This window comes from Tamandua tetradactyla, chromosome 2, assembly GCF_023851605.1.
Source record: "Tamandua tetradactyla isolate mTamTet1 chromosome 2, mTamTet1.pri, whole genome shotgun sequence".
Taxonomy (NCBI): Eukaryota; Metazoa; Chordata; class Mammalia; order Pilosa; family Myrmecophagidae; genus Tamandua; species Tamandua tetradactyla.
In genome coordinates, this window is record NC_135328.1 from 221,834,635 (window position 1) to 221,860,104 (window position 25,470).

A 25,470-nucleotide genomic window follows, 5' to 3' on the forward strand; every position below is an offset into this window, starting at 1 on the left:
TTTTTTTTTTTTGCTTTAGACATTATATGAAAACCAGACATTTACATTTGATTTCTTTTTCAACACTGTACAGTTCTAAAAGAAACAAACAAACAGACAAACTCTCAACCAAATCCTGTATTGTAAGAGCGGCAAGGGAGCCGGTGTGGAATGCAAGGCCCGTGGTTCCGGCCCGTTCTCTCTCTCCACGCGCGTGTGTATATATCTATTTTGCTTTCCAATGACATGTTTTGGCGTGTCCTGAAGAGAACGATGGCAACGCAAACTCGGCTGATGGAATCTTCCGAATTACTTTGTTCACAAGTGAATTGCACATTTGGAAACTCAAGCTGCCTTTTCCATTTGTTTTTCCAAAAGTGGTAGCAGAAGTCCGTGACAGGAAAGGAGAGGACAAAAAATGGAATGGAAGGAAAAAAGGACATCTTGGAGTAACGTAAAAAAATGTCTTAGTCACAGTATCACTCGTTGCTACAGAGACACAGTTTCATGGCTTTTGATGCCCGGCTGTCCACCGCAGGCCAGGGGCAGCTGCGTCCTCGCTCCCCGGCTGGGACGGGACACCCTCTCACAGGGCACCTGGCCCCACCCCTCCCCCAGGACGGCACAGGGAAATCAGCTCAGTAGGTTTCAGTCACGTGGGCAGGAGAGGGGGTCACGATCCAGTGCTTCGGGCCCACGGCACGTGGGACGGGGTTCAACAAGTGCTTGGGGACGGTCACTGGGAAGCAGCTAAGGCTGGGGCTGGCGGCGTTCCTGGGGCCGGCGCTGGGGTCTGGGCCACCCGGCCTTGTACAGAGAAGTAGTGAGTGCTGGGCCGTCCCTCGGGCCACCCCCGGGCCTGCCCAGCCACTGCTCTGTGCTCCGGGATCCAGGGGCCCACACGATGCCTGCCCCCTGGCATCGCCAGGTCACGCTCAAAAGGGTCTCCGGGGCCGACAGGTGGGCAGCCCCCTGCCCCGACCCCATCATCCTGGAAATAAGAGCAGCCATGGGGTGCTGGGCAGCCAAGGGAAGGTCTTAGGAGGCCACCTGCTTTGTTTCCATCTGGGGGTTGGGTGTGACCAGCCCAAAGGAGTTGGTTTGGGGGCAGCAGCGGAGGCCAGACAAAGGGTGCCAGCGCAGGCACATCGGGCCAAATCGGCCCCTTTACAGGTCCTAACACTGGCCACCCACCCACGATGTGGGGTAGCCCCATGACATGACGTGGGCGGCTGTGCAGGTGCGTCTCAGGGCCACCCGGCACCCAGCGTGTCTCGTGGTGTGGCCACATCTGCACCCCCACGCTGGGTCGGGACAGAGAGCCTGGAGGCGCTGAGGCCGGTGTTCGGCCCTAAGCAGAGGTGGGCTGTGGGGCAGGTCTCCCCCTTGGTTTGGGGGTACTAAGATTTCAAGGCAATGTTTAGGGGTGTGCTAGGCGCCAGACATAAGTGCTCTCTTTGTAGGGGTGGTGGTGTCAAAGGACAAATCCCCCCAAACCTGCCAAGTGCTTGGGCCCAAGGGCTGAATGCTCAGGAGAAACTGGGCTTGCTATAATCATTTTCAGGGAGACAAAAATACATGATTTGCAATGTGCAGCTGAGGCTGTTAGGAAATTGGGGGGGGGGGATGCTAACATGGAGACCATGATCAGGAAGGTTGGCCCCAAAATGTAGGCTCAAGGCATTGGGGAGGGTCCGAGCAGCAAGGAGACGGCGGAGCGCCTCATCTGGGTTGCATCCTTCTGGTTGCAGGAGGAGTCCCGTTGCAAAGAAACACACGTTCTGAGCAGAAGAGACGCTATGGTTTGGGTTGACAGAAATGAGGTGTCTACACGGGAGGGTGACGTTTTTAAAGGATCATCTCCATCAGGGGGAAATTAAAAAATCCTACACAATCCCTGGGGGCATCCAGGGGGCAGTGGCAGGGATGCGTCTGGAAGGGGCGTGAGCAGTTGTGTTTGCAAATCCTTGGGAACGCGGCCTCAGGCGTCCCAGTGACCTGCACGTGTGGCTTCTCCTCGGCCGCCCCACGTGGGCTGCCCCTCTTGCCACCCCAGGTGGTCTTAACAAAGGGGGACCTACTTTCATCGTGACCCCCGGGATGGCCGCATCCTGTGGGGACCTCTCCCATGCGAGTCTCCAGTGTGGACCCACGCGTCCAGCCCGGACTGCAGCCTGACGTGTGGGAAACACGCTTGCGTGGGACCAGCATGCAGGAGAGGGGCAGCTGGGCCCACGAGGCGGCACACATGCACTCTGTTTCCAAGGGCAGCTGGGGGAAGCCGTTTCTCTTCTGGCGGGGTCACTATTTTTTTGTTCTTCTGAACAATAAAAGGAATAAATAGAACACTTGACTTCAATGCAACTGAAACTCAAATCTAACAAAAAACAAATGATTGTCTGGAGATCTGGAGAGGCGGCAGCGGGGACAGCGGGGTTCGCCGGGGGACTTGGGGGTTTTTGGCACGTTAAAAATCGCCCCATCCCTGGTTTTCGATCACACAACACACAACCTTATTACACAGTTTTGGTCCTTCACTAGATACTTATATTAACATTATTTCTTCACAATAAGGATGTCTAACGCCAAAAATACTGTTAGGGAAGAAATAAAATAAGAAAAGAAATGAATTAGAAAAAATTACAAGTTATATACAGATTAAGGTAAATTCCATCAGGGAAAGAAATTATTATTTTAAGTTGGCCCCTACGGGAATAATTTAAAGCCCATCCAAATGGAGAAGTTCTGTATGTCACGGGAGAGCACTGGGCTGTCCCCACTCCCTGCGGCGGTCCCAGCTGGACGTCCTCGGCTCCTCCTGCATCCCCTGCGCCCGCGCCAAGAGCAGAAGCGGCATTTGCAAACTGCGCGGCCAGCGGAGTCTTCAGCCTGGTGAGCTGGAGTCCCAGAGTGCTCTGGGGGCTGCTGCGGAGAGGAGGGCAGAAGCTTCCAGCTTCCTTTCCGTTGTCCGACTGTCCGGGGGCCAGGGGGAGGCAGAGGCCGGAGACCTAGAACGTGGCCAGTGGACTGCACCTTCCAAGGAATGGCTGGGGGTGGGGGCTAGACCGGGGTGCTGAAAGAAAGGCAGGCACCCCGCCACACTCTGCATCGGAGACCTCAGCCACCAGCTCCCGACCTTCCCCATACAATTGGGGGGTCTTGTCTGGAGGCCCCAGTGGCCCCAAGAGGGCTACTGGGCACGGATTACAGGCCACCGAGCAAGCTCACCCCTCAGCCTCAGCCTCGGGCAAGCCTGCAGCCCAGGACACGGGTCTGGGAACTCCTTGGTTCCACCCGCCCACCACACATGGGGGTGGGGGGCCCTTGGCTTGTACAAATAGGGTCAGGGATAAAAAAATCTCTCTATTATCTACAGTATAAAGAATACACCGAAACACGGTGCGGATTCCGAGGCAGGCTTGGGTTTGCAAATAAGCTGAGATTTTGAAGCAATGCAAAATTACTTTTAAAAAACAATTTGCAAGTCATTTTCGATTTTTAAAAAATACTGTCTTTTTTAAAACCACATGCTTAAAGAGACTCTGTAGCCAGGGTTACCAAAAGGGCTGTTCTTGTAGTTTTCAGTATAAAAAAAGGCTGGGGTGACCTGCCTGGGGAGACCACCCGTGCCTTTCCGTTCCCTGCGTGGTTTCACGCAGCGCCCCAAGGGGCCCATCAGCTCCAGATTGGGACTAAAACTCCACCGTCACCCACGCGGGGCACTGTGCGTGGCAGTTCTCGTGGCCGAACTCGGGCGGGCACGTGCTTCGCCGGGAGCGGACAGGGTTTTCTAGAGCGAGTCGCAGAGATGGCGGGACTCCACCGCTGCTTCTGGGACCTTTGGGTTCTGAGTTTTCATCTGAAAGTTGGCATTGCATCGTGGTGGGCAGGGGACAGAGGCTGAGGATGCAGTGATGAGGGGGTGAGGGTCTCCAGCTCCCCGGGGCCCTCGGCTCTGTCTCCCGCTGTGGGGATTTCTGCGGGACCCTCGGGCCCCGGCAGCCACCTCACGCTGGACTCTGACCCCAGGGCCTCCCGGGACCGTCAGAGGTGGTTGATGGGGTTAAAGGCTCCGGACTCCGATGCGGCTCCGGTCACGTCCAACCAAGCGTCCAGAGAGCTCTGGGAGGGGGCACGGAGGGGAGTGTCCTCGGAAAGGGACAGCATCATTGCGTATGCCTGGGGAGGGGTTCAGAGGACACACATAGGACAAGCAGGTGAGCAGGTGCATGGGGCCCCAGGGTCCTGACCCGGGGTGGGGGCGTTGAGCCTTGCCCCGGCCACTTCACCCTGCCCTGCCTGGCTCCTAGCTCCCCTATAGCCGGGCTCAGCCTCGCCCGGACCCAGACAGGGAAAGGAAAGCAAAGGCTCAGGAACCAGAACCAGAGGGGGCCTAGAGCTTCCTGCTGGCCTGGGGGAGGGATCTGGGGTGGGAGGAGCAACAGGGAGCACTTGCTTTGGGGGATGCCCAGACCCTACCCCAGCCAGGGCCTCCCACCCTAGGTGCTCCCTTTGACCCTTTGGGACACGTCCACCCCAAATTCACCTCCCCCAGCCCCCACTTTTCTCAGAGCTTAGGAGCAAGCTTCTGGCTGAGACACCCCCATGACTGAGAATCAGCCCCTGCCTGGTGGGACGGGATGGGGGTGCTTTTGCGAGGATGCGAGGATGGGGCCCTGGGGGGGCCTGCTTTGGCACCATGGAGCTACTTTTGGGAAATGGCTGTGCAGGGCATCTGCCCGATGGCATGAAGGAGAACCGAGCACGGCCCAGCCCGGGGGGTTGGACGTGCTGGGGGGGCTGTTTGGGGCTCGCCACGGGCTTTGGGGAGGGGGAACAGTCTTAACAGATTAGTAAAGACAAAGACAGACACGCAGACAGCATTTGCTGAGACAGAAACAGGAAGTAGGGCCAGCCACCTGGCTAAGTGAGGGGTGTCCGGCCAGCCCTAGCTGTCCCCCGGCCACAGCTCTGGCTCAGAAACTGCCTGACTGGGCAGTCTCCCTGGGGAAGAGGCTGAATCACTCTGCCTCAGAGCAGAGAGGGAAGGGAGCTCGGGGAACTGGGCCAGCTGGAGACCCCTCCTGCTTGTAGACTTTTCTGTGAGCCCAGGCCTCCTCGATGCCTGCCTGCCCTGCATCTCCCCTGCTCCGTCCCTGGCTGTGGGGGGTTGGCAGGAAGCAGCGGCCACTGGGCATTTCTCCGGCCGAGGTTGGGGAGGACGCGTGGGTCCTGGCTCCTCAGCGTCTTGGCGGTCCGACCGCCAGCCGAGGGGGAGGGGCGCGGGGCTGGGGCACCTACCTGGCTCTGAGCCTGCCTGTACAGGGTCTGTTTTAAAGCCTCAGAGTCTAAGGTGGAGGTAAACACATCTTTAACTTCAAACGCTTCCTCGGCTGCTTTGCGGAGATCCAGCCCCTTCCCAAGCGTCGGCACCGGCTCCAAAGCCACCAGGACGCCTTCCTCCTCCTCAACACACCTGCGCCAACGACCGGGAGGGGCCTGGGGTCAGCCGGCCTGGCATGCACAGCCGCGGCGCCTCCACGGGCCACATGCAGAAAGAGACAGACACATGGACACACGGACACACGGACACCTGGACAGGAAGCCCCCTGGGATGGATGGAGGCCCAGGCCCAGGGTGGGGGCGAGGACGTGCACGTGCGGACCGGGCAGCAGGCGGGGCCCGGGGCTGGGGCTGGGGCCTGAGAAGGGGTCTGGGGCTCCACGGCCCAGCAGCTCTCGGTGGGCAGGGGCCACTCCCAGGGCGCAGGGGCCAGGAGCAGGGCCTGGAGGCAGCATCTCCAAAGGGGCCCCAGGGCCATTCATGCCTGCAGGGGCCCCTGGAATTCTGAGAGGGATGGAGCAGCTCAGGCTGCATGACTTCTGACCTTGGGGTGCCTGGATGGGCCTGTGAGGGGCAGGGATTCCCGTGTATGTCCAGAGCCAGCCCACTCCTCCGCACAGACCAATGCCTCTCCTCCTGCACTCAGCCTCCCAGTCTCTGCGAGTCCCCCCAGGAGTGTGGGTGGAAGCCCAGGTGTGTGCTGGAAGCCCCCAGGTGTGTGCTGGAAGCCCCAGGTGTGTGGAGGAAGCCCCCAGGTGTGTGGTGGAAGCCCCAGGTGTGGGTGGAAGCCCCCAGGTGTGCGGTGGAAGCCCCCAGGTGTGTGATGGAAGCCTCAGGTGTGGGGTGGAAGCCCCCGGGTGTGTGGTGGAAGCCCCCGAGTGTGTGCTGGAAGCCCCAGGTGTGGGGTGGAAGCCCCCAGGTGTGTGATGGAAGCCTCAGGTGTGTGATGGAAGCCCCCAGGTGTGTGGAGGAAGCCCCCAGGTGTGTGGAGGAAGCCCAGGTGTGCGGTGGAAGCCCCCAGGTGTGTGCTGGAAGCCCCAGGTGTGAGGTGGAAGCCTCAGGTGTGGGTGGAAGTCCCCAGGTGTGTGATGGAAGCCCCCGAGTGTGTGGTAGAAGCCCCAGGTGTGTGGAGGAAGCCCCCGGGTGTGTGCTGGAAGCCCCAGGTGTGGGGTGGAAGCCCCCAGGTGTGTGATGGAAGCCTCAGGTGTGTGATGGAAGCCCCCAGGTGTGTGGAGGAAGCCCCCAGGTGTGTGGAGGAAGCCCAGGTGTGCGGTGGAAGCCCCCAGGTGTGTGCTGGAAGCCCCAGGTGTGAGGTGGAAGCCTCAGGTGTGGGTGGAAGTCCCCAGGTGTGTGATGGAAGCCCCCGAGTGTGTGGTAGAAGCCCCAGGTGTGTGGTGGAAGCCCCCAGGTGTGCGGTGGAAGCCCCCAGGTGTGATGGAAGCCCCCAGGTGTGCGGTGGAAGCCCCCAGGTGTGTGATGGAAGCCTCAGGTGTGGGGTGGAAGCCCCCGAGTGTGTGATGGAAGCCTCAGGTGTGTGGTGGAAGCCCCCAGGTGTGTGGTGGAAGCCCCCAGGTGTGCGGTGGAAGCCCCCGAGTGTGTGATGGAAGCCTCAGGTGTGGGGTGGAAGCCCCCAGGTGTGTGCTGGAAGCCCCAGGTGTGTGGAGGAAGTCCCCAGGTGTGTGATGGAAGCCCCCGAGTGTGTGGTAGAAGCCCCAGGTGTGTGGTGGAAGCCCCCAGGTGTGCGGTGGAAGCCCCCAGGTGTGATGGAAGCCCCCAGGTGTGCGGTGGAAGCCCCCGGGTGTGTGATGGAAGCCCCAGGTGTGTGGTGGAAGCCCCCAGGTGTGCGGTGGAAGCCCCCAGGTGTGATGGAAGCCCCCAGGTGTGCGGTGGAAGCCCCCAGGTGTGTGATGGAAGCCTCAGGTGTGGGGTGGAAGCCCCCAGGTGTGTGCTGGAAGCCCCAGGTGTGTGGAGGAAGCCCCCAGGTGTGTGGTGGAAGCCCCCAGGTGTGTGGGTGGAAGCCCCGGGTGTGTGGTGGAAGCCCCCAGGTGTGTGGTGGAAGCCCCAGGTGTGTGCTGGAAGCCCCCAGGTGTGTGCTGGAAGCCCCAGGTGTGTGGAGGAAGCCCCCAGGTGTGTGGTGGAAGCCCCAGGTGTGGGTGGAAGCCCCCAGGTGTGCGGTGGAAGCCCCCAGGTGTGTGATGGAAGCCTCAGGTGTGGGGTGGAAGCCCCCAGGTGTGTGATGGAAGCCTCAGGTGTGGGGTGGAAGCCCCCGGGTGTGTGGTGGAAGCCCCCGGGTGTGTGGTGGAAGCCCCAGGTGTGTGGGTGGAAGCCCCAGGTGTGTGGTGGAAGCCCCAGGTGTGTGGTGGAAGCTCTCTCAGGTGTGTGGTGGAAGCCCCCAGGTGTGTGGGTGGAAGCCCAGGTGTGCGGTGGAAGCCCCCAGGTGTGATGGAAGCCCCAGGTGTGTGGTGGAAGCCCCCAGGTGTGTGGTGGAAGCCCCCAGGTGTGTGGTGGACGCCCCGGGTGTGTGGAGGAAGCCCCCAGGTGTGTGGTGGACGCCCCGGGTGTGTGCTGGAAGCCCCAGGTGTGTGATGGAAGCCCCCAGGTGTGTGGTGGAAGCCCCCGGGTGTGTGGTGGAAGCCCCAGGTGTGTGGGTGGAAGCCCCAGGTGTGTGGTGGAAGCCCCAGGTGTGTGGTGGAAGCCCCAGGTGTGTGGTGGAAGCTCTCTCAGGTGTGTGGTGGAAGCCCCCAGGTGTGTGGTGGAAGCCCCAGGTGTGTGATGGAAGCCCCAGGTGTGTGGTGGAAGCCCCCAGGTGTGTGGTGGAAGCCCCAGGTGTGGGGTGGAAGCCCCAGGTGTGTGGATGGAAGTCCCCAGGTGTGTGGTGGAAGCCCCCAGGTGTGGGTGGAAGTCCCCAGGTGTGTGCTGGAAGCCCCAGGTGTGTGGGTGGAAGCCCCCAGGTGTGGGTGGAAGTCCCCAGGTGTGTGCTGGAAGCCCCCAGGTGTGTGGTGGAAGCCCCCGGGTGTGTGGTGGAAGCCCCAGGTGTGTGGGTGGAAGCCCCAGGTGTGTGGTGGAAGCCCCAGGTGTGTGGTGGAAGCCCCCAGGTGTGTGGTGGAAGCCCCAGGTGTGTGGTGGAAGCCCCCAGGTGTGTGGTGGAAGCCCCCAGGTGTGTGGGTGGAAGCCCCGGGTGTGTGGTGGAAGCCCCAGGTGTGTGGTGGAAGCTCTCTCAGCTGTGTGGTGGAAGCCCCCAGGTGTGTGGGTGGAAGCCCCGGGTGTGTGCTGGAAGCCCCCGGGTGTGTGGTGGAAGCCCCAGGTGTGTGCTGGAAGCCCTCTCAGGTGTGGTGGAAGCCCCACTGTATGTCTGGTTAAAGCCCCCGGGGTGGGGGTGCTGAGGTCCCCCTGCTTCCTGCCAGCCTCCACCTGGCCCGCATGCAGCAGCCCCGGGCTGGAGTCACCTGCCAGGACCCAGCAGCTACCGCTTTGACGAGGAGGCTGCCCGCAGACGTGCCCTGGCCGCCCGGCCCCCATGCCTGCCCTGGCCCCAGCGCCTGCACCCACCTTCGGGTGTGGTCGAAGCCCACGGCCAGGGGGGCGGGCGGGTCCTCGTCCTCCTCGTCCTCGAAGGCTCCCCGGGGCTCGGGCGTGGGGGACACGGGGTCGGCCTGGGACTTCCCCGCCAGGCTGTCGTCGTCGTCCTCCAGCTCCTCGTCCTCATCCTCGTCCCCGTCCTCGGGCTTCCGGCCAGCCAGGCCCGGGCACGGCGCGCTGCCCTCCAGGTCCTGGACCTCCGGCCTGAAAGGGCAAGGGGAGGTGGGTGTGTGAGCCCCGGGCACAGGGCTGGGGGCTTATCCTGCTGCCCCCACGGCCCCTGAGAACTGGCAGGTGGGTGACACGCGGAGCCAGCCTGTCCCCACCTCGGACTCAGCTTCCCTCTCTGCGGAACGAGAACGATGGCGGGTCATGGGGGCTTCGAGGAGGGCCGGCTGTGAGCTCGCCTGGGCATCCCGGCCCCAGGGGGCACGCTGGCGGCCTAGGCCAGCCCCGGGGATGGACCCCACCTGGATGCATGGTCTTTGCAGGTGTCATCAGTCAGGCAAGCCGAGGGAGCCAGGGCGGCCCCTAAAAGTACCAGGCAACCAGAGTTCTTATAAGAGGAGGGAGTGGACACAGAAGGACAAACGAACAAAGAGAGAGATGGGTGGACGTGGGACGGAGGCAGAGTGAGCCACGATGGGCGTGCTCAGACTTCGGGGGAAGCGCGGCCCCCCGGCACCCTGAGTTGTACCGCCCGCACCCCAAACCGCTGCTGTTTAAGCCCCCAGCTGCCATGATTGTCCGGCCGCCCTGGGGGCCGAAATGTGCAACCAGGAGGCGAAGGTTGCGTGAAGTGGAGATGACGTGTCCCCTTCAGTAATGCCACCGGAGAGTGACAGGTTTGTCGGATCCAAAGCAAGAGCCAGACCGAGGGAGGGACCTCACAGAGGCGGCAGACAGTGGAGGCCACAGGCTTCCCTTGCACCAGCCAGGCTGGCGGGGACTTCGGACCGGTTCAGACTCCCAGCCCAGCCCCTCCTCATACGGGCTGTGGGAGGGGAGTCCCCGCCTGGACCCCGGGGAGGGGTGTCCCCGCCTGGACCCCGGGGAGGGGTGTCCCCGCCTGGACCCTGGGGAGGGGTGTCCCTGCTTTGTCATGTGGTGCCTAGAAGGCTGATGACCAGTCCTGGGGTGACCAGGGCTCTCCAGCCCCTGATGATGGGGCTTCACCAGGCCATCAGTCTGTGGCCATGACTAGGTGGACATGTCGCCCTGGGGTCCCCAGCCTCCCCGCATGGTGTCCAGGACAGGGGCCTCTAGGCCGGGCTGGGGTCTTGGGCAGACTCCTCTTCTCAGTAGCTTTTTCTGATGTGAGTCCAGGCTGGCCAGGGCCCTGACTGTGCTGGGGCTCAGGGTCTGTCCTGGTGTTGTCACTTGCTGCTGCGATGAAGGGACAGATAGCCAGGAGAGGAACGAGCAGGAAGCCACGAGGCCACCTGCAGTCTTGGAGAGCATGGGCAGGGTCAGCTGGTTCTCAACGGGCATCTCGGAGCCTGGTCTTCCTGGCAAGGGGGGTGCGGTGCCCCAGCTGTGGTTTTAGGGGTGCCTTGGCTGTGGTTCTGAGGGGGGTTGCAGTGCCCAGCTGTGGTTTCAGGGGTGCTTGGCTGTGGTTCCAGGGGGCATGGTTCCCGGCTGTGGTTTCAAGGGTGTCTGGCTGTGGTTCTGAAGGGTACACTGCCCAGCTGTCGTTCTGGAGGGTGCGGTGCCCGGCTGCAGCGCTGGGGGGCACAGTGCCCAGTGTGGTTCTGGGGGGCATGGTTCCTGGCTGAGGTTCTGGGGGATGCAGTGCCCGGCTGTGGTTTCAGGCATGTCCCAGCTGTGGCTCTGGGGTGTGTGGTGCCCCAGTTGTGGTTTCACGGGGACCCCAGCTGTGGTTCTGGGGAACTGGCTGTGGTTCTGGGGGGCGCAGTGCCCTGGCTGTAGTTTCACGGGTACACCGGTTGTGGTTCTGGGGGGCGTGATGACTGGTTGTGGTTCTATGGTGTGCGGTACCCAGCTATGGTTTCAGGGGTGCCTGGCTGTGGTTCCGGGGGGCACGGTGCCCAGCTGTGGTTTCAGGGGTGCCTGGCTGTGGTTCCGGGGGGCACGGTGCCCAGCTGTGGTTTCAGGGGTGTCTGGCTGTGGTTCTGGAAGGTGCACTGCCCAGCTGTGGTCCAGGGGGGCGTGGTGCCCGTTGTGGTCTCAGGGGGCCCCAGCTGTGGGTCTGCGGGGCATGGTGACCCGGCTGCAGTTTCACGAGTGACGGCAGCCCCCACGCCCGCACCCGGGGCACACACAAAGCAAACCGGAGTGCACCGTGCACTTCTGTGTGGAGTCGCGCCGACCCACGCCTGGCGAGGCTGGCGAGGCTGTCCTTGCGAATCCGCCCACCTGCCTGTGTTTACTCCCAACCCAAACCAATCTTGGCCCACACGTCTGCGGTCCTCCACGGACGTGCGCCCAGCAACAAATCCAGGCCACCCGCAGTGAGGGTTCCCAGCTCGGGACGACCCTGGTGATGCTCGGACCTCTATGTCCTCCATGCGTCTCGCAGGTGACTGCGCGATTTCGGGTGGCCCCCGGCGCGGTACGGCGGGGCAGTCTGGGGCTGAGCACGGAGGCTGTGACACGCTCATGGAGGAAACGCAGTGTCAGGGGCGCTTCACCCGGCACGGGGGGCGGCGCTGCGGGCGGGCTCAGGGCCAGTGATCAACGCCGCGCATTACACCCGGCGCCTCGAGACGGAAACACCCAGAACCAGCTCCGTGCTGGGGTGCGTGAGAAAGCTGGGTCGGGGCTCACGGACCCGGATGTGCTCCCCGGGAGGGGTCCTGGATCCGCGGCTTCAGGGACCCAGGGTTCACGCTAACTCTGTAGAGCCCAACCACGAAAGATAACGCGTCATGCCTGTGTTATTTTCTAAATCCCTCACCCAGAGCAGGGATGAGTTTCTTGACCATTTTCGTGGCTCCTCTCCTTCGCCAGCAGGAAGTCTGCTTGGAGAACGCATCCTTCATGCCGGGAAGGGTGTGGGGTCCAGCCTTGACTGGGGGAGGGGCGCCCCAGCAACGAGGGTCCGGCTCCCCAGCAGCCGCCCTGGTTGGGGTTTTAGGGGGTTGTGGGGCCCAGATGTCTGCAGGTCCTGAATTCCCATTGACCGTCAAGCGAGGGAAACGGGTCTGAATAAGAACTGGACAGTGCTACCATCGGCCAAAACCAAACTGCCCACGTCCTCACCACGCGATGCGGCATGGTGACTGAGCTCCAGGCTGGCGGGGGACGTACAGCTCCAGGGGCCACCTCCAAGCCTCCTGGGTCCCCGGGGCAAGGCCAGTAGGCCTGGGGACCTCAGCCTTTGCCAGACGGACCAGAAAGAGTTGGGGTCTGCAGCCAGCAACTCCACTGACCCCCCGAAGGATCTGGGGCCAATGCCCTCCTCGCCCTGCACCCCACTTTCCTTCCCCGTCATGTGGGGCCCCATCCCCAAGCCTGCGAGGCACAGGGGCATGCTGTAGCCTGGACTGGACCATCGATGGCAAAGCTGCGGGGCCACGTCCTGCGTGCCCAGTCCCCCTCTGTCCTGCCCAGACGTCCTGTGCCTCCCCTGTCCTCAGGGAGTATCTCTGTAGGAGCGGCTTGGTGGCTATGTCCCCTGGCCCGCGGAGTGTCCTGGTCACCCCACGGCATGTGTGTGTTGGCCAGCCTGCCACACCACTCAGACCGGGTCTCCCGCCCTCCACGGCCACAGGCTGGCCTCTGGGTGCCCTGGACACGCAGTTCCTGAGCGAGCAGGATGCCCCGACGCCCGGGCTGCTATGTAAAGTCTCGTTCTCCCTCACTGACCTCAGCCCTCAGTGCGGGGTGGGGGGGCCACGGGGTGGGGAGGGCTGGATAGCACGGGCTGCCTGCAGGGGGAGATGGGCATCCCTGGCACGCAGATGCCACGCCCACATGCATCATGCCCACGGAAGCCCCACGGTCCCCAGGAAGGCCGCGGCCAGCTTCTGTCTGTCCATCTGTGGAGCGAGTGCCTGGAGCTGGTCTGAGATACTTGCTTTCGGTCAGTAGTGCTGAGAGGGGCAGCCACAGCCGAGGTCAGGGACCGGCTTGGAAAGGGGTGGGCTCTGGGGAGAGGCCCGCAACCCCATGGTGTCCCCGCACCCGAGGCCTTTCCCGCCCCACCCCCACCCCACGCAGACCCTGCCCCAGACTCGGGGGCGTCTGAGAGACGAAGGACAGAGGCTATTAGCCAAGATGCTCGGCCCAGGCCCCTGACACACCCACACCCACGTCCACTCACTCGTGCCAGGACCCCCTGCAGGGACTCCCCACCCTACCCCTAGGGTACCAACGGTGAGGGAGGCACACCCCTGCCCGGAAGCAGCCCACGGTCTCAGGGGACCCACCTTCTACCCCACAGAGAATCCCCATGGCCAGCGGGGGAGCCTGGCCTTGGCTCGGTCTAATCCTGGTTGTGTGGCCAGGGTGAGACCTGCCATGCCTCTGAGCCACCCTGTCCCTCTGCGGAATGAGGGGCTGGCATCCCCGAGGGCAGCCAGAGGGGTTGGAGCCTCTGGTTCCCAGCGAGCCGCTCTGGCCGCCCCCACCTGGGGAGAGCCCCGTCCCCCCCTCGGCCCACCCTTTGGAGCTGCGCAAGGGCCTCAGCGTTCTGGAACCCAAGCCTGCGATTTTTCTGCTATCATGTGTGAACACGTGTGTGCATGTTCTGCACACGTGCATATGTGTGTATGCAAATGCATGTGGGTGTGCATGTGTGTTTCACTCTTGCCTGGAAACCATTAGTTGGGCCACAGGTTCAACAAAAGTCTCTTGGCTTTCAGAAGTAGGGTGCGCTTGCGGTCAGGTCTGCGTGCCTGATGCTGCCCTGGGGGGGGCACGCACTGTCCCCTGGGGGCCTGGAGAACTCTCGGGGAGCCAATGGGTGTCACCCTCTCCAGCGGAGATGCAAGGACCCCGAGGGCTGCCCCTTGGGGAGGCCCCAGCTTCCTGGCACTGGCCCAGGCACCCATGGGCTTGTCCCGTTGCTCCTGTTACCCGCTTCCAAGTGGGCGCAGGGGGCAGGGCTCGCGCTCGGTGAGGGGTGTGTGGGGGGCTCCCTCGGCCGGTCCCCTTACCTTTTCTCTGTTCGGGCCGCTGCCTGGCTCATCTCACTGTTTGCAATAAAGTTCCGGATTTCCGAGAAGTAGGAGTCCTCTTTCTCATCTAAAAGTGCGTGGTTGTCGGACTCGGAGGTGGGGGAGGAGGCACTGGTCCCGAGGTGGTTCGTGAGGACCCCCGAGTGCTGGCTCACTGCGGGGACAGCGTGGGAGGGCGGCGTGAGAGGAGGGGCCGCCGCCAAGGGCCCTCACGGGAGGCTCGGGGGCAGCACCTTTCTCAGGGAGACCTACGGGTGGGAGATTCTTCAATGGGAAGGCCTTTCGGGGTGCCCGTGGGGTTCCTGCCCTGCTAGGTCCCCAACGCCCCCTCTTTCCTCTTCCTCCCGGAACTCCTCCATCTCCAGCGCTGGTCCTCGCCCCCCATCTTCATCCCCCCCCAACCTGGAACGTTCTCGTGCTCGTGCTTCTTGAGGTGCCTGTCCAGGTTGGTCTGCTGCCCGAAGCACCGGTTGCACAGGTGGCACTTGAAGGGCTTCTCCTTGTTGTGGATGTTCCGGACGTGCCGCTGCAGGTTGGAGGAGATGCTGAAGGAGCGGTCACAGTACTTACACCTGCAAGACACGCGCGGCCTCAGTACCCACACCTGCAAGACGCGCGGCCTCAGCACCTACACCTGCAAGACGTGCGCGGCCTCAGCACCTACACCTGCAAGACGCGCGGCCTCAGGCGGAGCCTGGGATGGAGCCTGGGCCTCTGCCCACACCCGAGCCCCCACCCGAGCCCCCCACCGAGCCCCCCTGAGCCCCCAACAAGTGCCCACCCAAACCCCCCACCCGAGCCCCCACCTGAGCCCCCCACCCGAGCCCCCCACCCGAGCCCACTGATCCCTGAACTTGAGAGGCGAGAGCACATGGGGAAGCTCAATGAAGGGGGATTTACTCTTCCCGTCGCCCTTGGGCTGGCGGAGGGGTCCTGTCTGCCCCCACCCCTGGCGTGCTGGCCCCTCCAGCCCCTCACTCTCTTCTCTGCAGCTCTGCCTGCTCCCTCCACAGCCTGGCAGCGGAAGGGAAAATGCCGCCATCGGCCTCCAGAGGGCAGCATTGCTCCACGGGAAGTACTGAAGGCAGGTTCCACCATGGGCGGGGCCGAGACCCCGGGTGGCCTGCGGGGCCTCCCCCCCGACCCCCCGGGGCAGGAGACTCCCGCCTGCCTGCACCGGACACCAGGGCCCAGTGTCAACCCCCTGCTCAATGGCTGGGTGTCCTGGGAGCAGCCTGCCAATCTATGAATGCTTTGGGGCAGCGGTCTTTGCCTGTCCGGGAGGTGAGTGCTCGGCCTTGCCACCTCGTGCCACCTGAGGGCACCACCAGCCCAGCCCAGCGGGCTCCGTGCCCCTTCAGGCCCAGACCAGCCCGGGCCACGCATTTGGAGGTTAGAAGAAGAGGCACCTCCTGGGGGTGGTCTGGGCAGGGGTCACCACAACGTCCTGGGCTATGAGCCAGAAAGTGCCATGTTGCACGCTCAGTGCAGGACGTCCACGACACAAGTGCTGCCCCTTCGACGTGAGCCCTGTGTGTGCAGGATCCACGCCTGGCGCCCAGAAAGCCAGAAAGAGAGGTTATTCCTCTCATTTCCAGAGCGGAGCAAGAGCTGGGACCCAAGTGATACACACATCGAAAAGCAAGAAACCCCAGGCAGAACAGAGGTGGCGAGCAGGGGCTGGATGGGGCTCCTGAGAACGAGCTTTCTGACCTCCAGCTCAGTGGACTTGGAGGTGCTACCTCGAGAGGGCGAGGGCAGGGCGTGGGCTCCTTGCTGCCCAGGAGGCCCAGGGGAACCCACCAGTGGAAGGAGCCCCCGGGGCCCTATGCCAGGTTCACGATTTCCATTGCACGTGTGGATGATATGTGTGCAGGTACCCAGGTGCTTGTGCAAAGTGTATGTGCACATGTGCTTGCATGCATGTGGGTTTATGTTTGCATGTGCACACGTGTGTGCATATGCACGCACATGCGTGGGCTTGCCCATGTAGTTGTGATGCATGTGTGTCGGCGCACACACATGAACATGAGAGCACGTGTGGGTGTGTGCACATGTAGGTGTGTGTGTGTGCACGTGCACAGTGCTCCTCAGGACTCCTTCAGGGAGCACCAGAGGTTCGTGAGCACGTGGAAGGTAAACCCACCCATGGTGCTTTCTCATATTCTGAAAACAATAACAGCATCTGGTATTTCCAGGGCCACCATCAAGGCAAAGCTGCCACGTCCTGGCCAGTGAGGTCTTTCAGAAGCTGTGTCTCTGCAGCGAGGCTGGCTGCTGAAAGCGGGGCGGCCTGCATCCTGGCTGGGACTGGGGCTTGGCAACCCCACCTCCCACCGGAACGGCACTGCGACCCCACTGTGGCCACGCGTGCCCGTCGTGCACATCCGTCGCCTGGGTGGAGCGTTTGAGGAAGGGGCTCGCCGGAGAGGCTCACAGCTCCCCTGCCGGCACACAGAGGCCCCTGGACCTCCCAGAAGAGGCCTCGGGGGCACTTGTCGGCAGCCAGGCTGGGGGCCCCGTGCCCTGAGAGTCTCCGAGGTCTCCCAAGCGGGAAGCTTGAGGCCCCCAGCGGGCACCCAGCCTCGTGCTTGAGCCTAGCAGAGGGTCACTGCTGGGCCTGGGGACTGAGCTAGGGGGACGCAGCTTTGTGAAGCCCCCAGGCCCTCTCCCCCCAACACACTCAGGGGACTGATAATGGCTCCCCAGGGCGATCTTGCTTCCAGATTCCCTCCTTACTTGGCGCCTGTCGGCCGCAGGCCTTCGGCTTCCCCTGTGGAAAGGGAAGCCCCGATTGTCTCTAAAAGAAGTTCTGGGATTCTTCTGCTGCTCAGCCTGGGGGGGGCCTGGCCTGCGGGGCCAGGGTGGGGGGTGGCGCCGGGTCCAGCCTCACCTACCGCGGCCTCCCCACGGGCATCATCACTGCAGCCCCTGCACCCGCCCCTCAGCTGCTTGCCTCCTGGTTGGGGCAACGAAAGAGGAGTTTTGCCTGGGACCTTGCCTCAGCAACGGCACCCAAACAGCGGGTACCCCAGACCCAGGGCTCCCTGTGCCGAGGCCCATAAGGGAGGGCGTTCAAATCCCGCGAGCACCCCTCAGCTCCCCCAGGGGCTGTCCAAACAAGCAGACAGCTCGACGGCCCACCCCACCCCATCCCGCTCAGGGAGGACGGCCCTGGCCCCAGACGGACACAGTGCAAGTGTGTGGCCTGGGTCACTCCTGCCCTGGCCAGTAGGCTCCTTCGAGCAGGCAGCTTGGCGCCCGCCAGTCTGTCTGTCTGTCTATGCGTGCACTCACATGCATGCACGGCACCCAGGCCGCAGTCTCTTTGGACATTCAGGGTTCCTGTGGCAGCTCCCCCATGGCTACTACTGCAGGTGCTGGGAGCAGTGCAAGCTCAGGTGGGACACAGGGCTGGGCCCAGAGCCCGTTCACAACCGTGGAAGCGGCACTTGGGCGGCGTGCGCTCAGGCGCCGCTGGGCCGCGGGGGTGGGGAAGGGCCGTGCATTAAATTTGGTCTCGGAGAGTCCTGCATGTGGCCCACTCCTGGTTTTAATCTAAATAAATGACCCAGGCAGAGGAGTCAATTTGAAATTTAGGGGAGCAGTGAGCCCAGGGCTGTGAGGGAGCAGAGTTCCCCGAGCAGCTGGGATTTGCTTTGTAAATAAGCTGACAAGCGGCGAGTGAAATTTATGGCTGAGCTGCAGAAAATAACGCGCCACTGAGCTCAAAGAGCTACGCCGGGGCGCGGGCTGGGGCTCTGAGTCCTTGCCGTGACCGCCCGAGCCGGGGAGGGTGAAATAGTCAGCTCCAAGCCCCGGGGACCCAAGGCCCTACCCGGGCCAGCTCCAAGAACCCGATGGACAGCGGCAGAGTCCACTCAGGGGTCTAGCGGGAGCACCCCCGGCCATGCCAGGGACAGCTGTTCTGGGCTGCTGTTGCAGTGGGGGAAGAGAGACAAAGGACTTGGAGTCCTGACTCTACAATCAACACTGAAAAAGAAAAAGGACAATCTGGGACGGCAGGCAGCCCCATGGAAGGGGTAACTGCCCCGGTTGGGCATGCTGGCTGTGGCAGACCAAGGACGGGGGCCTGGAGAAGCAAGGAGACAGCCGACGGCACCTGGGGGGCGTGCGCCCTTAAAGCTGACAGCAGCTGCATCTGGAGCCCATGGCCGGCCCCGAGCTGGCACCCTGGGGTGGTCACTCAAGGCTCCGTTGAGCAGCTGCCTGGAGGGACCCATGGGCTCCCTAGCCCCCCAGTCCCTGCCTTCCCTGGTCAATCCTCATGTGTCTCCAGCCCACAGCCCCAAAGACTGAGGGCTGGAGTTTTAAGAAATGAGTGTCTAAAGGCACCTCGTCTTCCCACTTGGCTCAGAGTTTCTAGCTGGGAGGAGCCGCGAGCCAGGACAGCTGCCGGGCGGGGTTTGACCTTCTCTCCGGGAAACGTATTTGTCACATTAAAGGGTCTTTCTTTCCCCCACTTCGGGGCTTTGAAACACATTCTGAATAATTTTAGATAATCTGAGGCAAGGACTTAAAAGGAAAGGAGTTCAAATGTCGCCTGGTTTGATTATCCAGGCACTCAGGCAGCGCCGTGGAGAGGCTGCTTCCTCCCGCCGGCGAAGCCCTGAGTCTCGGGGGGCCTGTGTCTCAGGGTTCACATCTCAGAAGGTCTGTGTCTTGGGGGTTCACATCTTGGGGGCCCATGTTTCAGGGATTCACATCTTGGGGGACCCATGTCTTGGGGGGCCCAGTGTTGGGGGTTCATGTCTCATCTCTCAGGAGGTCTGTGTCTCAGGCATCTACATCTTGGGGGTTCACGTCTTGAGGGCCACCATCTCGGGGGTTCACATCTCAGGGGTTCACATCTTGGGGGGCCCACATCTCAGGGGTCCACATGTTGGGGGTTCATATCTCAGGGTGTCCGCATCTCAGGGGTTCACATCTGGGGGGCCTGCACCTCAGGGGTTCATGGCTTGGGGGTTCACATCTCAGGGGGTCTGTGTCTTGGGGGTTCATGTCTTGGGGTTCAGGTCTTTGGGGTCCTGTGTCTTGGGGCTCCACCTCTCGGGGGCTCACATCTTGGGGAGTCCGTGGCCGGGTGGTTTCAATCAGCTGCGCTCGGGGCTGCTCATCTCCGCTGGCGGCCCCGTGTGTTCTCCTCTCCCAGCGCAAATCCTTCCAATTATCAAAGGAAGCCAAGAAACCACCGGTGATATCAAAAGGGAAGCCCCCTCCCCCAAATTCCTCCTCCCGGACCGTCCTTGAGCCTGCTGGAGAGTCAGGATTTGCAACGCAAACTTTCAAAAACAATTAGCGTTACTGAAGGCCAAAATCACAGCTTGGAGAGAGCAAAAGAAACGGCTGATAATTAAATTCCTCCATAAACACGGCCCGCACAGCATCTCTTCCCGGGCAATGCTGTCCAGAGCTCTCGGTCACAGGAAAACACGGCTCGTGTCTGTGCGGGGACCAGACACGGAACCTTCCTGGGGCTCGTCTTTGTTCAGCCGTAAGTCAGTTTTTTTTTGGGGGGGGGGGGGTTCTGATGTGGGGGAGGGGTGGGGACTGAACAGACAGCTGCTCAGCCGGCCTGGACTCTCCAACCTGGTGCCGTCTGGGTGTCCCGAAAGCAGAGGGGGCCCCGTGGGGCTGACCCCCATCGGGTCATGGACACGGACAACTTCAGGGCCCATGTAGGCCTGTAGCCACTGCGTGGACGCCTGACCTCAGCTGCTTGGCAGGGAGAACTACACCCCCAGGGGCCCACAGGCCAGCAGTTCCCAGGTTGCCTACTGGGCACAAGTGCTCAAAAGGCCAACTCCCAGGCCCGTCCCTGGGAGAGGCCAAATGGGTGGGCCTGGGGACCACGCCCAGCCCTTCTTTTGCCAGCCTGGCCTCAAGCCCGGGGAGAAGCCACACCAGCATGGAGATCTTTTTCCAGGGGACACATGCTCGGCCAGGCTTGCCCCAGCCCTGTCCACCACCCAGGGGCCAGCCTGAGGCTGGGGGTGGTAAAGCTGAGGTTTCCCCCTGACAGACCACCTGGGGCCCTGGCTTCCAGTCATCCCACTCTGATGTGGAGCCCCGGCCCCAGTGGACACCCCAGCAGCACGTGGGAGAGTTGCAATAGGGCATCACACTGTAGGAGCCTTCTGGAAGCTTTCCCCTGCCTTCCGCCTGGCCCTCGCATCCCAGCACAGCAGGGGCACGAGCAGGGAGAGGTCCAGACAGCCACTGCCCGCAGTTCAAGGGGAGCCCCTGACCCCCAGCTCAGCACCCTTCCCACAGACGGGCTCTGCCTCTATGTGGGTTCGGGCAGGGGTCTCCAGGGATGGCGCCTGCAGCCCGGGAGAGGCTGTCTGAACACGAGGCAGGCCATGCAGTCACCCCTCCCCGGAACGGGGTGCCCCTACCTGTACGGCTGCTCCCCGGTGTGCGTCCGCAGGTGCCTGGTGAGATTCGCTGACCTGGGGAAGACCTTGCCACAGTACCTGGGGGGCCGAGGGAGACCGTCCGTCTTGGGGTGATTCTCGCCTGGGGGCCCTGGCCAGCCTCCCACTGCCAGCTATGGCGGCAGAGCCCACTGGGGGCTGAACGGCTGCCCCCACCGCAGCCCCTGGGCTTTGCTGGCTCGTCTCGGGCCTCGGAGCCCGGCCTCAGTTTACAAAGCAGCTGATAACATGCCCGGGAGCTGCCCGGGGCACCGGCCTTCCCCCGCCCCCAGGTCCCCAGCCCAGGACCCCTGCAGCCGTGGCACCCAGCACCCGCGCCAGGCAGCCCCGCCCGCGCCCCGGGGCACGCCTCACCTGCACGTGTACCGCTCCTTGCCCTTGCGGAGGATGGGGTCCGAGAGCGTCGGGGGCGGGGACCGGAAGTTGAAGGGGTGGTGGGGGAGGGGCTGCAGGGAGCTGCCCGAGTTGGCCTTCAGGGCAGCAAAGCTCTCCAGCTTCTCCGTCATGGTCTCAATGGCGGACATCTGTGGGCATGAGAGAGAGGAGAGGGCACGGGACCCCGCTGAGCTGCCACCTCTCTCCGAGAGCATGGAACCCCTCTGTGGACAACGGGAGGCCTCTTTATATGGGGCCCAAAGGACGAGCAGGCCACGGGGGCGTCCGTGACCACTGGACTGGGGTCTCCCGGAGCCTTCCCGGGCTGGGCTGGGGTCTTCAGCACTCTGCAGCCGCCCGTGTTCTTGGCCCTCCCCAAAATGCTCCGGTTTAATCTGGGGTCAGCTGAGGGAGCAGGAAATGGCCGTTAGCAGCCAGCCCCACGGCCTGCGTTTGGAGGGACATGGGCGTCGCCCCTTATTTTGACACAGGCCAGCAATGCCCAGCAGGCTTGGCTATTTTAGGTTAAATGCGCAGTTATAACACAGTTTGATTTTGTTTTTAAGTTTTGGACAGTTACATCTACCCTGAAATTGTTTAAAGCATGGATCACAAGCCTGATGTGCGATTGCCACCTAGTGGTATGCTGATGAAATTGCAGGCAAAGTCCTTGAACCACTCAGGGGCCTTTTTAAGGCTAATCCCACCAAGGCAGTTTTAAGAATAATAATGGCCAATGTCCCAGGCACACAGCAAGACGATATGGACCAAGGGAGCTGCCCTGGGTGGCATCCTGCGTCTGGGAGGGAAGCCATGTGACCCATTCTACACAGTTCAGAGACTGAAGCGGGGCGAGCCCGGAAGCCAAGTGCTCAGTTGTGGCGATGTGCCCCAGACGTGCCCGGCTGCACGTGGTGTGGGTTATCCTGCGGCCAGAGCACCAGGAGGAAAGGGGGGAGGGGCAGCGTGGAAAGCGAGGACAGCCTGGGAGGGCAACTGGGGGAGCCCTCAGGCCCCCTGAAATAGAGGTCGGCCCTACCCTTCCCAGAAGAAGGCACAGGGAGCACTGGAGCCCCAGGGCCTTCTGTAAGCAGCACCCGAGGGGATGCCTCCTGCCTCCGCCTCGCTGTGGAAGAATGGAAATTGCTCCTGCAACCACCATCCAGCCTCCTCACCACCCTCCATGACCTGGCCAAAGTGTCCCCAGGGTGGCCCCGAGACCCTGGGCATAGCGCCCGGCCCACCTGCTCGAGATGGGTGCAGGATCCCCGGCCTACCTGCCCAAGGTGGGAGTAGGAACCCAAGGAGGGGGCAGGAGGCTCGTGGGGCTCTGCCCATCGTTCCTGCAGCCCACCTGCCTGAGATGGGAGCAGGACTCCCAGCCCGCCCACCCAAGAGGGTGCAGGACCCCCGGCCCACCCGCCTTGGAGCATCTCGGAACTCTCCACAATCCTCTGAGACTCCCCAGGACCCCCGGTGCTTGCAGGAGGGTGCTGCCCTGCACCCTGAGTCTGCACTCCCACAGTGTCGGACTCTGGAAGTGGAAGGATCTGGAAACTGCCCACTGGGTCAGGGCGGCTCAATGGCCGACACCTGGGGTCAGCCGGGCCCTCCCCTCCTCCACAGCTGCCATCAGCTCCCTGACGCCCTAAGTCCGGTCACCCTCCTGCTGCGGCCTGCTGGCTCCGGGCCCTCGGGACAGCAGGTGGCTGCAGGAACAATGGGCGGAGCCCCACGAGCCTCCTCGGCCTGGGCCTGGGTGGGTGTCCCTCAGCCCCTCCGATCTCAGGACAAATGCAGGATGTGCCTGGAGGGCTGGCAGCTTTTCCCAGCCAGCCGGGAAAATCAGGGGAAGTTATTAACCCAACTCCGGGGCCGAGTAACAATAGGGCGCTAAGTTTAGCTGCGCGCAGGCGGGGGCAGGTTCACAGGCGGCCCTGTTTGTCCAAGGCGGAGCGGTCCCCCGGGTGAGCCCCTCATAGTCAGAACCCTGAGCATCCCCAGAGTCAGTACCGCGAGCCTCCCCAGAGTCAGTACCCCAACCCCCCCATAGTCAGCACCCCAAGTTGACCACAGTCAACACCCTGAGCCCTCCACAGTCAGCACCCCAAACCCCCCCAGTCAGCACCTTAGGCCCTCCCACAATCAGCACCCCAAAACCCTTACAGCCATCATCTTAAGTCCTCCCACAGTCAGCACCCAAAACCCCAGGTGAGGGTGTAAGCGTGGGGGAGGGGAGGCTGTGCCCCCGGTCCCCCAGACATCTTGCTGCCCCTCAGCGTGCCCTCTCTGTGCATTCCCAGTGGAGCCCGTGGCTTCAGGACCTGCCCATAGGCGGCTCTCGGGTCATCACCACACTGGGGGCTCTCCAGGCCGCTGTCTGCCCCAAGCCTGCCCTCAGCTGATGCTGCATTCTGTCTGCAGCTGTTGGGGCCCAGCTGAAGCTGACTGCCTCCCAGGACCCTCCTTCCGTGGCTGCCAGACCCCCAGCCTTCCCGCACCTCTGCCCCGACGCTCCCCAGGGAGGGAGCACTCTTGGGCCTCACTCTGGCCACAGAAGGCCTGTGGCTCCCAGGTGCTCTCCTGCCACCTTCTCATGCCCCTACGTTCAACAGTCACGCTGTCAAGCCCTGTCCACCGTCCAGAGAAAGCCTTCTTCCTTCTCCTCCCTCCCCCTCCTCCTTCTCCTCCCTCCCCCTCCTCCTTCTCCTCCCTCCCCCTCCTCCCCCTCTTCCCTCTCCCCTCTCCCCTCCTCTCCTCCTTCCCCCCCCTTCCTTTTTCTCTCTCCTATCTGTCTAAGTTTGTTCAACGTCTCCTCTGTGGCCAGGCTCCCCCTCCACGCTGCCCTGGGTGATCATCCTTCTCCCTGGCTGCCTGGCCTCTGACTTGGCCTCCCCGAGGCCTCAGGGTCCACAGGGCGTGGACTGCCCCTTATCCGGCCCACACTGCAGCCCTCTGGGCCTCAGCTGCCTCCCTACGCCACGCATCATCCCTCGGTGCCTCTGGGTGCGACTCAGTGGGTGACCTCACACGGACGCAATGGACCCCGGACGTGGTCTCCGATGTCACCCCCCCGCCCCGAGCCTACCCACCCTGCCTCCTTCTGGCTGCGGCCACTGGGCCTCTGCACCGCCCCCCTTTACTAGCTTTGGCTCCTTGAGTCTGGCGGAGGGGCTGCAAGCCTGCTGGCCAGGGCTTGGGGTGGATGGGGTGCTGGGCGGGTAGCCCCACGCTGCTTTCAGAAAGGGGTCCCCAGCCAGCTGTGGGCACTTCAATAACGCGACCTAAAACAACTGCAGTGTGACACTGCAGGTCCCCAGGTGCCAGGCACGTTTTGGGGGCCCAGGGGCCCCACATGGCCACCCCACCCAGAGCAGGCGGAGACTAATTCCAACCCTGGACCTGGCCTCAGTGGGTGGACCTGGCCTGGGGGCCCAGGGGTCCTCCGGGGGGCTGCAGGCAGGAGGCCCCGGAGACTCCCACCAGCTCCACCACCGTCCGGGACAGCCAGCCTCGGCCTCCCTGGGCGTAAAGACCCCACCTTCCTGGACAGAGCCAAGGCTGGCCGTCCGGGGCGCAGCCCTCTACAACAGGGGCCTACCTGAGGATGGAAGAGCAGCGGGGACGGCCGCAGGTACTTCTCCTTGAGGACGCCCACGGGGTCGGCCACCTTCCGCTTTTCTACCCTGCTGGACAACAACACACAGGGTTACATACCCCCCTGGCCGCCCCGGCCCTCTCGGGGTCTATGCGGCACCCCAGCCCCCGTCCCGTCACGGGACCACACGTGGGGGCTCAGCATTTCACGGACCCACCCCCCCGACCTCTTCGGCCATGACCCGGCCCCCCTGCCTATCTATGCCTGCCCCCCAGGCCTCTCCCCCAGTGCCCCGACACTCCACTCAGTGCATCTGGAGCTGCAACACATGACAACACGTGACGCTGCAACACGTGACATCGGCAGGTCCAGAATCTTCCCTGAAGGGCCCCCATGCCTCAGCCTAGGGCCAGCGAGCCCGTTAGCCCCCAGGGTGGGTCCCTTGCCCGTGGGGGTATGGGCCTTGGGGTGGTCCCCTCTATCCTGCGGGGTTCCCCGGGCTCACGGCAGGACATGGAGACAAGAGCCCTGCACCAACCTCCAGACCCTCCCCCATCTGGTCCCCTGCCTGGGTCGCCAGGCCTGGATGCTTGGACCACAACCTGGGAGGGAGCCGCTGGCCCCTGAGCTGGGCTGGGTGCTCAGGTCTCCCCAGAGCAGCCTGCAGGGCCTGAAACCTGGCTCCGGGTCCTGCAGGCTGCCTTCTAGAATCTTCCCCCACGTCACAGGACTCATGCAAAGTAAAACTGCAGTGGCAGGTGGAGCTGATGGGGGGCACCTGAGCCCCCCAAGAACCTGCTGGTCCCAACAGCAGCCCCTTGCCCTGGCCGCCCAGCCCCGGCCGCCCCCGGGCCCCACGCCGCCCTTCCAGCTCTGATCCGGCTTCTCCGGCCACCAGGGGTCAGGACGTCGGCTGGCAGGTGGCAGAGGGAGGGGCCCTCGGAGAACACCTGGGTGCCCGAGGAGCACACGGGGGCCGCACTGAGGGGGCCAGGAG

At 63.1% G+C, this 25,470-nt stretch overlaps 1 protein-coding gene across 1 annotated transcript in view; it reads right to left on the minus strand.

The window, feature by feature from the left end:
- Positions 1-899: 899 nt before the first annotated feature.
- PRDM16 (PR/SET domain 16) overlaps positions 900-25,470 on the minus strand; it is a 319,814-nt gene continuing 295,243 nt past the window's right edge. Inside the window, exons 10-17 of the mRNA XM_077151536.1 lie at positions 24,477-24,564; positions 20,855-21,024; positions 20,462-20,539; positions 14,445-14,614; positions 14,022-14,196; positions 8,872-9,105; positions 5,281-5,455; positions 900-4,158 (exon numbers count right to left, since the gene is read on the minus strand). Of these exons, the coding sequence (XP_077007651.1) occupies positions 4,024-4,158; positions 5,281-5,455; positions 8,872-9,105; positions 14,022-14,196; positions 14,445-14,614; positions 20,462-20,539; positions 20,855-21,024; positions 24,477-24,564 (1,225 nt within the window). The 3' untranslated portion in view covers positions 900-4,023. The remainder of the gene's footprint in view (positions 4,159-5,280; positions 5,456-8,871; positions 9,106-14,021; positions 14,197-14,444; positions 14,615-20,461; positions 20,540-20,854; positions 21,025-24,476; positions 24,565-25,470) is intronic.